We start from the raw sequence: 13,343 nt of genomic DNA, 5'->3' as shown, positions 1-13,343 counted from the left end.
ATCATTTATACTGCAGCAGTAATTAGTCTGATTGAAGAGGCAGCCATAAAAAAAAAAACAAGTTGACATGCGGAACAAAAACTCTGATCATAGTTACTGAAATCATTTTTTACACCTTTGTTACACCTTGTGGTGTTAAATGAGGATGTTTGAAGGTCCACAAAAGGAGAAGGATGGCTCTGTTAGTGTTGAGCAGTAAAATAAACTATATTTTAAAAGTTTATCTGACACTTCTATGAGGCTTCAGCAGTCTGAGTTAGTCATATCAAGTGGATATCTATCTTTTTAGCATCAAATTCCCTCTTTGTGTTTCTTCGGACAGTGTTTCCTTGTTGAGCTGCGGTGGAAGTAGAGTAACAAAGATAAGGACTTTGACACTAAAATGACTGTAATGATGAAAGATATCTACTTGATTTGACTAATTTGGACAACTGAAGCCTCAATTAGCTTCAGATAAACTTTTAATACATTTTTGCACAGAAGATTGGCCCCATCACTTACATTATAAGTGCATTATGGTGGATTATGGTGAGAAAAACCTGTTTCAATGTTCATTTGGGCACCTGACTGTTGTTTTAAGACAGACTTTAAAAATTGTGAACCCAACCTTTAAGTTTATCTGCCATCTATTATTTGTAACCATATCAGTCACCACTAGGTGGCAATATAGCCAAATGAAGTCATTTGGCTGCTTCATATCATACACTGGATGACTTTTCAACACGAGGCTATCCCCGGTGTCACAGCTCACAGGGACATGTAAATGATTCCTCATATTTAGAACATACCCTTCAATATTTTCGCTCCATAACGTAGGGACAGTTAAATAAGCAGGTCACTTTGACCCGAGCACTGATTCATTTCTAAGATGTGAGTCATATATGGGACACATGAGGGTTGAACAAATCTAATGAATACATACATCAAATGGAAACATGTTGACAACTGAGCTGACTGGGTGTCTTTGTGTTAGGTGACGACCCTTTGCCTTACTGAATCTCTACCATGGAAATCAGTATTCAGATTCCTCATGGACTCAGGAGACCAAAGTTTTACTTGGCTATACGGCGCTCTCTCTGTCTCCGCCTCCTTCCATCTCTCTCCTCTGAATGTAGAATGTGTTAGCCCACAGAGTAGCCCATATAACCCTGGTATGTGGCTGACAAAGGAGAGGGGGGAGAAGAAGAAGAGAAGAGTATAGTGATGGGAGGGTGGGATGCAGAGCAGAGAAGATGGAAATTCGGTGAGTGGCAGGTGCTATTGTGGCCTAAGTGCAGGAGCCTACAGCAACAAGGTCAAAGGTCAAAGTGAAGTTGAAAGGTCAACCCTAACTCCCTGGAAGCCCACCCAGAGAGAGATACGGATGGGGGGGGGCATGAGACATTAGAAAAAGAAGATGTAGACAGAAACGAGACCATCTGGAAATGAAAGCAAAGGATGTAACAGGTAGGAAAGACCATGATGGATAAAGATTGCGAGCATTCGGGACATGAGAGAGGTGAAGAGAAGCAGTGGTAGATGGGCAATTGCAACATGCATTTAAATGCAATAGGGGCACACATGTCCGATAACACCCCTGTCTTAATGGGACAAGAAAATCAAGTGGGAGGTTCTCCTCTAGAAGTGTTGGACTTGATACTGAATGAACAAATTAGCTGTGTCCTTGCTGAATAAAGCTAGTTGGCCGCAGTTTCCTATTAGGGCGTTCCATTGTGTTGTATCTTGGGGGTTGTGTGGAGTTTTTTTTTTTTTTTTTCCCAAGTTGTGTTTGGCCTAAACACATGATGCACCCTGTTATTTCATTGAAGAGGCACAGGAATGCACACAGGAATGCCCCTCAGTGTTTGTTGACACTCGTGACCGCTCCGCTCTCTCAGATGTTGACAAAGACGTTTTGTTGGGGTTCACTCGGTTCACTCCCCGCAGAAACTCGGGGAGCTGTGAGGCTGTCATGCAGGATATCGCGACATTATAGACCTGAATGGAAACTGGGGGCCCTGCTGCTCAGGGCGGCCTCGTGACCTGGGTACTTGATTTGGATACTCAAATCAATTTCTGCTGTGTTTCGTTTCTTCTCCTTTTTTTTTTTTTTCCTCTTGAAATTACAAGCCCTTCCATCCGGCTGAATGGAGAACGATCGCGGGGTGTTTTTTTTTTTTTTTTTTTTCCTTTACCCCCTTTCATCTCCATCTGGGGGACCATGAGATGTTCTTGTCCCCCCGCTTGTTGTGAGATGTGACAGCGGGGTCCATTCAACGAGAAATTGGCTGCAATTAGTGCAATTATGCTGATTTTCACTTGTGTCCCATGCAGAACAGAGTTTTCGCTGTGCACAGAGACATCCCCGGGAAACTGCTGCAAAACAAAAACCCATCAATCAACAAAGGCATTGAATGAAAGGCTCAACTGCAGATAATACCAGGCACATTCCATAATGACAGCATTTAGTCAGCTGTGACCTGTGTTGCGGTGGGGGGCATGACATATAGAGCTTCACCGATTGAGGGGAAATATGCAGTAAAGCCAGTCTAAAGGCCAGAGGGTCTGCATGGCAGTGGTGGTCATCCAACCCAGGCCCACCTGCAGTATTATAGTGTTTAACACACCTGAGTTCAGCTCATGTTCAGTGATTCAGCCAAGGGCAATCCTACTCTTTTTGGATGTATTTTAACCAGTCCACACTGTTAACCCTTAGTCTTGATTACAAAAAGAATCATCAACCTGATAAAGTAGAAAGATGGTTGGGTGTTTTATGGGAGGAAAGCATTACTTCATCCTTTTTCTGAACATATAGTAGTTTTTTTATGTCTGTGGCTGTTTCCCATTGGATGACGACTGAGGTGGAGGTCATAGTTTACCCAACTTTACATTGGTATGTCTATGTCAATATTGCCCAGGAGACTGACAAGGCTTGCATTCAACAGCAGGTTTCAAGGTGAAGGAAGGGGGAGCAGTATCCAACATGTAATGCATCCACTTGTTCGCTGGTGGGAATTTTCGGTGAACAAAAAAAAAAAAATCCATCCCTGCCATTCCTGTGTAGCAGTTTGAATCAGCTTTTAAAATGTTACTCACTGCTAAATGTGTCAACATCTCAGCTGCTCACTGAAAAGTTGCACAATGGTTGATGGTTGGCAAACAGCTCCGATGACCCAGTAAACTGTGGTAAAATGAACTCTACTGTAGGCTATACTCACAAAATTAGTCATGAGCCCCGACAAAAGGAATACAAAGACTACAAAAATGTTCACTGGGATCGTCTCACTGTCTACAAAAAACCTTCAGCCATCAGAATAATCTGAAAGATACAACAGTCATATAACAAACTGTACACTTTGTCAAGCTGTTTTTATCCCAGTCTGTTCTTAAAAGTGTGGCACTACCTGTTTTTCAAACTAAATATTTAATCATCTCAACATGTTTGAAGAGTTTTTCTTCATATTGAATGCAGAACACTGCTTGGGCAATATTATTTCTGAATAAGAGAGACCAAAAAGAGATTTAACATAACTCTGTCCTGGTCCTAATACTTTCTTTATCTGGGATTATGATTAATGCTAGATCCAGGTTAAATAGGGTCACAGCAGGGTCATGGTTAGGGTTAAACATAGGGTCAAGGTTGTGATTATTCTGTAGAATAGGCACCAATCTACAGATTCAACTGTTTCGCAGCTTTTGAGGTCAGTTGTGTTGTAGTACCTCGTTGCTTTGAAAGAAGTCACATAAATGAACACGTCGTTAACTGCAGAATATACAGACTGTCTGAGGTCCTTGTATTTTTTTTTTTTTTTTTTTTTTTTTTTTTTTTTTTTTGCAAGTTCAACTGAGCTTTGTGAAAACCCAAATAGTCATTATCTAATTCTTTCTAACTGGGATACTTTCCAGACAGTTTGGCTTTAAGTGGATTATTCTTCATTTTTGCCCAGGGGCTCTCCCGGAGGAAGCCCTTGAAGCTGGGCCCCAGGTGGCTCCCTGTTCCCCAGTTTGACCCCCCCCCCCCCCACCCCACACACACACACCACCCCCACCCCCCCCGTGCTGTGTCTGGTGGACGGGCGGTCAGCAGTGCATCCACTCTGCATCCAAGCAGAGTGTCTTTAAGACCCAGCGGAGCTCGGCAGGGAAACCCCGCGGCTTTAGTTGTTTCTACTCTCCAGAGTGTCAGCTAGTTATTTGTGAGGAGGCGCTGTAGCCATTTCGCCACATGAAAGCCCGATGAGCTGAACGACCAACATCCGAGTTGCTCGTGGAGAAGAGAAATCAGCTTTGAGGAGCTCCTCCGCGCGCACACAGACGTGTACGAACTCGCGCGCAAAGACGCACGGCGCACACACACACACACGCACACTTCCTCCTCCTCCGCCGTGGAAAAAAGAGAGAGAGAGAGGAACAGAGAGGGGCACACGGAACGCAAACTTCCAACTCTCCCATGTGGAAAGCAGAGGTTTGAGGATACGGTATATTTTTCCTCTTCGGGGCTCCGTTCCTCCCCCCCTCTCTCCCTCTCTTTCTCCCTCTCTCTCTGTGTGTTTCTGCCCGGATAGTTGGGTTTCTATGAGAGTCTTGCTCGGCGAGAAGAGAAGTTTGGTTGTTTGCCTGGTCGGCTGAGGAGGAGGAGGAGGAGGAGAAGAGTCGGGTTAAAAGTGGGGGAAGATGGTCCGCAACGCCGCTTGGAGAAGAAGCTTGCTGTGCGTCCTGGCGCTCAGTCTCGGCTTTGCGTCCCCGCCGTGCAATGCTCGGATTTACACCAACCACTGGGCAGTCAGGATAGCCGGGGGACCCGAGGTGGCCGAGCGGATAGCGGAAAAATATGGCTATAGGAACATGGGACAGGTAGGTCCTTTTCTCTGTCCAAAGTTACCTCTTGTTGTGTGTGTTTGTGTGTTTGCGTTTTCCTGTTTTTTGTCAACTTGTAAAAGTGTCATCATGGTGGTTATTATACCTCTATCAGTTAGGGGTCAAAGGTTGACAAAAACGGACGCGAAGAGTCCAAACCTGAGCCCATAAACCCTCTCTGTAACTCAGCTACTTCTGTGTCTGTGACTCTCCTTCTCACACAGACAAGAGGTGAGAGAAGCTTCAAAGACCCAAGAGCAGGATGGCACAACAGGTGCCTCCTCGCTGTGTTTCCGCGGATCATGTTCGGGGCTACAACCGCAGGGAGCTCACTATCAGCCTCACAGACTTAGCAGCCTCATGTGCTCGGTGCTTTTGACACACAAGTGAGACAGCTAGTGCGGTTTGGTTTATGGTCTTGGTCTTGACATCAAAAGGTCCACAGTCAAACAGATTCTCGAGTTGTTCCCTTCTTGATGCTGTTGTGTGTTGTGATTTTGCCAGATATGAAACAGTTGGACTCAAAAACCGTCCCTGGTAGGTTTTTCTATTTAAAAACTTGGTAATGTTAACATCAGAGGCAAAAGGAGATTGGAGATTTGCTGTTGCAGTCTCCCTCAGTATTTCTCCTGTAAATGTAATCTTGACATATCTAGGCCCACTGGGTCAGCTGCTCAGTGACATGTAGGATTAATTCCTAAGTACATGCTCCCATATTTTGGACTGTATGTACAAATAGATGGGATGAGGCTGTTTTTATCTTGAGAAATGATTGAGCACCACTATAAGAGAACATTTTAAAATAAACACGCCATATTTCACTCGCAAAATCTGAGCCTGTGTTTTGCAGCTTGCTTTTTTTTTTAAAACCCATCAAACATAAGCATGCCTCCACAGTGTACACTTAGAGCCAAATTCAGGGGCCAATTCTCAGCAAAGTCTTAAGATGAATCCTAACCATCCCAGCAGTAAAGAAACATGCACAGAGAGGGGGAAACACTCTCTCTTCACATGATGTTGTTTTATTAATCAACAGAAGCCTGCGCAGCTCCAGGAGGAGGGGTTTATGGTCACTTGGAAATGTGTTTTGACAAAGTTAAAAGAAAAACCCTGTGTTCTGCATAGACAAAAGAAATACGCCACACAAACGTGGACCTCACACGTACTCCAGAGTATCGTGACCGAAATACACAGATAGCTCAAGCCTGCACTTGCCAGCACTCGACGTGAAGACAGCGTGGAACAGAGGGGGGCATTCTGACAGGTTGTTGTGGGGTAGCCTAGTCAACAGCTATTGAACCCCCCCCTCCCCTCCCTCCCCGCCTTATCCAGCCCGCCCACCCACTATACTCCCCAGAGAGCAGGCCTTAATGGCCTCGTTTATCCCCTGTCTTTGACGGGAACTAATGTGTGGAGTCCCCTCCGTACCCACCAACCCTCACCCCACCACCACCACCACCATCACCACCCCCCACCCCTTCCATCTTTCCATACCAGCCCCCCATAGGAATTCCCCTGTGGAGTGCAGTGTCGCCCCCAACCCCCACCATTCGCCCTAATTTCCATCTCAATATGGAACGTTCATTGGACTTTGACACCTCATAGACAAGAGTTTTACTTCACTTCCTGGTTTTGGGGTCAGCTGAAAGCCGCTCTCATGGGAGTGATAACAGCACTCTCTGGTTTCCTAATGTGAACTTTGACATCCACCTCCATCAACCCTTTCGCTCTAATATGTATAATGACATTAGACTGATCGATTTGAGATGACTTATTGTAAAGTTTCTTGAAGTTTGACGCTGCTGTAGATCTCAAAAAAAAGAAAAAAGGTGCGAAGACTTTGTTTTGTGCTGGATATGCGGGCCGTTTGTGAAAAATGGTCTGGGGACGTGGCTGCAAAATGAGAAAAGGTTTTTACGTCGTGAAGGGAAGGAAAGTAGTTAAAGGGAGACAAAAGGGGGATGGGTAGGGAAAACATGTGACAGAAGGACAATATAGTCTTCTTGACAGGGGTGGAAAGAGGAGAAGAGACAAAGATAACCGCACACTGGGAGATGGAGGGAGGAGGGAGCGAAAGAAGGGACGATAGATGGACGGATGGATGAAAAGAGTTGGCATGGAGTGAGAGAGCACCTCGTTAGGGAATTCTGGGTAATCCTCTTAACCATGGAGCCCCCTTCCCAGACTAAGACACTGGCCCAAATTGAGTCTAAATCAGCTGACAAGGCCCCAGACCAGGATATCTGTTCATACTGTTGTTTTGAAGAGCTGAGAGAAGAACTTGAAGCTCTTGAGAGGGAGGCTGATGATCTGTAGCCTGAGGTGGAGAAGAGATGGACAAGATATCAGATTATTTATGCAGGTTGCACTGATGCTACATCAGTTCTTGAAGGCATCAGGCCAACAGGGTGTTGTTATGTGTCAATATTTATCTACCTTTCCATAAATACATCATGCATACTGATCACTTTTTTGTCATTTTTATATACTTGTTTGTTTTGCTGATTAAACCTGAGACAGAGTTGATTATTTTAATTTTAGGGCCAACTGAGGCAAATGTTTTGTCTGAACCGCACTGCCTCAGGCAAAACTTGAACTTGTAGTTCAGGAATCAGACTCAGCTATGAAACATCATTTCTGTTGGAAAAATCTTATCATCTTTTGCAAACCCTTTTGGGATTCTATATCAAGAGACATGGATCATCCGATGAAAAAAAAAAAAAAATGTCAGTGATGCAGGAACTCATGAATCACTGATGTGCAAGTGGTTTCACTTCACAAATTTGTTACGACATGATTCCAAGTAACCAGAGGTTATACTGAAGTAAGGACTCACTTCGCTGATTATTGCATCAGCGTGAAAGATTAGATGACTTTACAACCCCTGCGTGTCTATCTGATCATATGCAATCATAACTGAAACAGTAACAACTGAAGCCATGTATGTAGACTAGAGTTTAGGGTGAAAAAAGGTTGAAAAGATAAGACTCATTAGAACCTGAAGAGAATTTGACACCATGATAAGAGTTGTGAGGATAATGACACACAAATGAGTCATTTTTGAAAAACAAAGACTGAGTTTTAGGTTTTTGCTAACGCTGTGTGTGTAAAGCTTTTCCAGCAGCTCCTAATTTGCAGACACTCCTAGAGGGAAGGGTGGCCTGCTAATGGCAGTGCAGATGTTGGGTAGATTAAATAGACAGTGGCAGCTCGATATGTTGAGACCTGTTTACACTATGAGAAACATCCAAAGTGGTAGCCGCCTATTGTGGAAGCACATTTCGTTAGTATGCAGAATGCTTTATAATTTGATCACCCAGGTCCTCTGATGTGTGCTGCATGTTTATCTGATGTTAAGTGTTTTTGCTGAAAAGTGATCTACAGTAGCTCAAGCCTACTGGCACTTTGTTGTTTCTCATTTTATCAGTCTGTAAGTTGGAGAATATGTGTGAGCATTGAGCTGAAAGCTGATCTAATGGGCTCTGTGGCGGCGAAGCTGAGCCGTGGATCAGTGACGCGCCACAGGACCCTTGGCAGCCATGACAGTTTGATCATCTGAGGGATTGTATGGTCTTTATCAATTATTAAAACTAATCACCGTCCAGCAGCTTGCCTTCTGACTATCAATGCCTGTCTGCGGATCCTCTGTCCTTAGCGTCTCTCTGTCACTCAAAGTCTTTGTCTGTGTGTGTGTGTCTGTACATTTTCAGCCTCCCTTTTGTGTCGTTTTGTGTGTCTTTGTCTGTGTTTGTTTGACTTTTAGCTTCACCTTTTAATCCGTGTCCTTTTGTCTTTTTCTCTGACAGATTTTAAGAGCTCAACAAAACTTTCTATACAATACATTGGAAAAAAAACCCCATAAACATTACTATAATAACATAGAAAATGTGTCACTTTACTACTTTAAGAGAAGGAACATCTCTTCAAGTACTTAAATTGTCAGTCACAACAGGAGTCGACCCAGTTCATTAATGTGATAAACTATAATGTCGTATATGTATGATGTGTGTCTGATATCAACTGTGGAATGCAAACATCTCTACAAGAATATCAATGTCAGAGCGGTTATTAATTGTGTTGCTGTGCTTTGCAGATTGGGGATCTGAAAGACCATTATCATTTCTTCCATAGTCGGACCATCAAAAGGTCGACTTTGTCCAGCCGTGGTCGCCATAGTTTCATCTCCATGGAGCCCAAGGTAAGACTGTTGTAATGTTAATTATAGATTTAGAATAAAAATAGTTTACAGATGATGTGTTTCTTGTGCGTTCAGTGAATGCAGTACGGTAAGGTCCGCTGACTAACTTTTGCCGTGCTTTCATAAGCATCTTCTGGTCTTCATCAGTGGAGAACATTTGCTCACTTTTCATGGGGATAGCTCAGATGTCATCATAATACCATAAGTACGGGACTTCCATATTCCTTGTAATCACATGACCACAGTTTCATACTTGATGACAACTGAGCAAACTCCATCTGCTGTAGTATGGTTAAAAAAGCAGAAAAGACAAGTAAGTGGACCTTGAGTTAAGATTATTTTGTCAAACTACTATTAACAAGGACAAACATGTACTCGTACTGGAGGTAATTATAGACATATTGCCAAATTCTGTGTTTTTGGCAGGCTCTCACACAGGCATCACTTTCCTTAGACTGTTTGCCAATTTCTTCAATGTGTGTTTAATAATTGCATGTTTATTTTTGATATAAAGTTCTAGAAATTACCCTTTAATTTGCCACAAATATGCCATTAACCAAAGAGTGTAATTGAAAGCAGAATTATCAAAATATAAAGTTATTTTAACAGTTTTTTTTCTCTCTTTTTTATTACCCATCATTCAGCCTCCAGGGTACAGAAAAGTCTAGACACCTTGAATAAGTTAACAAAGTAGGTCTGACTGCTTTCACTGGGTCAGAGAGGTGTGAGGTACTGAATGCCACCCGGTGGTTGTGGTGGTGTCCCAGAAAGAAGAATTAGCCGCTTCACCAGATTTGTCAAAGCAAAATTCAGGGAAATCCTGGCTCTTCTATTCTTAGTATGTGCTTGACAGAAAAAAGGTCTGTCACAGAAACCTGAGTTTACTGAAAGTCTCTGTCTGTTACCATGGCAACAAACTTTCTATACGGCAGGTACAAGGCTAGGTTTCTGCCCCAGCGGTCATTCACCATGTTATACCACGGCCACAAATCAAGGCTTTATGATATATTTGTATTTATTTAATGCAATTTGACATCATCTCTACATTATACTACTGTCAACTTAAGCATAAAACACTGGCTTTCAATGCGTCTTAATTAACATATGTAATTAGAACATGTTTTGTTTTTTTTTGATTTGAGAGAAATGACCCTTGAAACAAGAGTTAGAGCTGAAGTAAACTGTTCCTCTTGTCTTATCAGTGCTCCTCATCACTGCACCAGGTCATCAAACCCTGGCTGCATTATTGATGAAGCCTGAACCCCACATCACTCTGACTGGTGAATGGGTTTATTTTGACAATGCTTACTGTATGGACATGACTGATTATACAGAGAGACTGGTACAAACTTCATTGACATATACACCAGATAAAACGTGATGAGCATGTGGCGCAGCTAGTTTCACGTGACCTTTTTTAAACTGTGTTGTGTGCATAATGTGTATGTGTAGGGACTAGCTTCAAATGGGTTTCAAAGGACAAGACAGCTCATGACCCTATTTTTATTTTTTCATATTTATATCTGAAACATAGAATTGATTTTGATGGTGTGAAACTTATATCCGGTTTTTATCCGTTTTTAAAAATATTGACTATTTGGAGATTTGGGGGTTTCATCCAGCAGAAGTGGTTGTGTGTGTTTTAAACAGTGGATTCAAGTTTGTTTGTATCTGTGGATGCACATGAATGCATGCATGCTGAAAAAAAAAGTATGAAATAGGAAGAAGAAAACAGAAACAGCGAGCAAAACAGGAAGAAAGGACAGTGCCTGTCATCTTCTGTTATCTACTTATCTCTTTGTTGTCTATCACCATGTTTCTTTTCAGTTTTCTTCCCCTCCTGTACTTTCTTTTTAGTCCACTCAGCTTGTTTTGTCCACCTGCTGTCCTTACCTGTCATCCCTTTTCTTTTCTCCTCCTTGGTCTCCCCTCTCCTACCTCTTTTCTCACTATGGCTTTCAACATACTCGTTTCCCTCCCCTCCGTCTTTGGTTCTCTTGCTCTCTCGGGCCTGACACTGTGCCATGGTTGAGGAGGGTTTGTGTCCTGATGCCAGCTGGCTGAGAGACTGAGATTTTAGAAGACTAGATCAGAGAGGAGAGGTTAAAGGAGAGAAAAAAGGGGGGGGAAAAGAGCAATTACAACAGAAGGAGAGTGAAGAGGAGCTGAAGAGAGGAGGGAAGAGGGGAAAGATGGATTAGAGAAGCCAAATAAAGGAGAAGTGGAGTGGAGAGGAATGGAGCTGTCAGTGTTTTCCTCCAACTCGTTATGCTTTCAGCGTAATCTGTGGACCTGTCTGTGGGTTTGGGATCAACATGACGGCCAGTTTGGCACCAGCGCAATTTGGCATACAGCTAATGATGTTTTGCAATCAGGTTTTGTAATAATGACAGCCGTGTGTGTTTGTGTGTGAGTGAGTCAGATGGGTGTAGCGGTGCCATGAAAGGCGCACCCTGCCATCCACAGTACTCATTGGCACGCATGTTACCATGGTGATGCAGCACAGCACAGATTACCACTTTATGGCATCCGCCTAACTGCAGTGTCACTTGCCTCTCAGGTCAAAGACCACTTTATTTTTCCAAGCTGGTGAAGGACTCTTCCAAGGACACTGGAGAGAGTATGCGTCTTTACCTTGATAGCTGCACGTCTCTAACTTTTCCTTTTTTTTTAACTTCCTCAAAGATTTTCAGCCCATTTTGGGTTTATTATAGATGTTTATCATTATTTCTTAAACCACTGAACAGATGGTGAAGGTCTGCAGTCTCAAAATAATTAAAGTTTTATTGTTTCATGTTTAAAGCTGTGAACCATCTTCACATTCCATCAAGACAGAACTATAGATTCTTTTATACTCTTTACGTTCTAATCTGTCGATTATTTTCTCGATTTAACTGATTAGTCGTTCTATAAATGTCAGTAAAAGGTGAAAGATGTCCCAGGCTCAAGATGACGTCCTCAAATGTTATTTTGTCCCGACCAACAGTCAACAACTCAAAGACATTTATTTATCATAGCGGACTGAATAAACCAGAACATATTCATATTTAGGAATCTGGAACCTGAGAGTTTTGGCATCTTTTTTATAAGAAGATGACTCAAAACAGTCGTTGTTTGATTCAGAATAGTTGGCAATGAACTTTTTAGCGACTAATCGTTGAAGCTTCAAATGTTACTATACAGTAAATGTTTAGCTGTCCCTGTGTTCATCACATCACATGACAGGGATTCTCAATTGATTTGAGAGAGGAAAAAGTGATAAAATATGCAGTGGTGTCACTTAAATCAGCGTATATAAACCTGTTAGTGAGGAGATCTTCTCTTTATGCCTCCAGCAGCACTCAGCTTGCACCTTGCACTGCTCTGCTGACGTACGCCCATGACTCATTCATACTGGGAGTTCCAAGAGAGTTTGGCCGGCCGCAGACTTTTTCGTCGTAGCTCTGCACTGTTATTAGTTTTTGGTGTGAAATGAGTTCAACTATACTTAGTCTGCTTTGTTTGAAATGTATTTCCAGCAACTTCTAGTTTCCTGTAAACAACAATTTGAATACTGCAGTGGCTGTTTCTTCTTTTTGTAATGTCTTTTTGAAGTCTGTGCAGTAGATTAGAAGAGAGGAAAAAAACGGTCCATGGCGTTCCGTTGCGGGAGCATGGTGTTTCCAGACAGTTTCACTTAGTGAGACTCTTGTTTACTTGAAGTCATTTATCCAGACATGTGCAGGAAAACTGAGAGCCAGGTGTGGTCCGCAGCTGAATCCTCGCAGGGATACACTGAAATGCGGAATGGCTGTGACGACAAAACGAAATTTCAGTCATACCACATGAGGAAAATATTTCCCCGCATAGTAAAACTACTTGAATGTGATCTTAGGGAGCTCAAATCCAAATGATTAAACACTTGAAATCTATGTCTCATCGAATTATTTTAATCGCTTTTAGAACTCACTGTATTCATGAACATGTGTTGAAACCAAGGACACTCATAGCATCAAGGAGACAACACAGACGGAGCTTGTGTAGCCTTCAGGACCTTAGGAGTCATTTGCATATGTGCAGGTATTATGAGGATCCACACAGTCCCAGGTACAGATTTCCATAAAGCTTTGGATGCTTGTCTGACATTCAGCAGTAAACTCCTGCATATGTTTGCCTTGAATTTGTTTAACAGATGAACCGTTTAAGAGTTGATGCCCGGAGACGAGCACCTACAGCTGGCCAGTACAGCACCACTGGGCTCAAACCGTGTGCTACGTTTAGGCCGAGGCTCTGAATCAGAGCAGAATAGCCGCCTTCCCGTGTCAGTCCA

General features: G+C 42.8%; 1 protein-coding gene across 3 annotated transcripts in view; it reads left to right on the top strand.

The window, feature by feature from the left end:
* The first annotated feature begins 4,082 nt into the window (after positions 1-4,082).
* pcsk5b (proprotein convertase subtilisin/kexin type 5b) overlaps positions 4,083-13,343 on the top strand; it is a 79,858-nt gene continuing 70,597 nt past the window's right edge. Inside the window, exons 1-2 of one of the 3 annotated variants that reach the window (XM_042420760.1) lie at positions 4,083-4,833; positions 8,930-9,034. In XM_042420760.1, coding sequence (XP_042276694.1) covers positions 4,654-4,833; positions 8,930-9,034 — 285 coding nt within the window. In that variant the 5' untranslated portion in view covers positions 4,083-4,653. The remainder of the gene's footprint in view (positions 4,834-8,929; positions 9,035-13,343) is intronic. The other 2 variants (XM_042420762.1, XM_042420761.1) reach the window with 2 other exon arrangements.

This window comes from Thunnus maccoyii, chromosome 9 (genome assembly GCF_910596095.1).
Source record: "Thunnus maccoyii chromosome 9, fThuMac1.1, whole genome shotgun sequence".
Classification (NCBI taxonomy): Eukaryota; Metazoa; Chordata; class Actinopteri; order Scombriformes; family Scombridae; genus Thunnus; species Thunnus maccoyii.
This window is presented reverse-complemented; position numbering and strand designations above follow the sequence as displayed.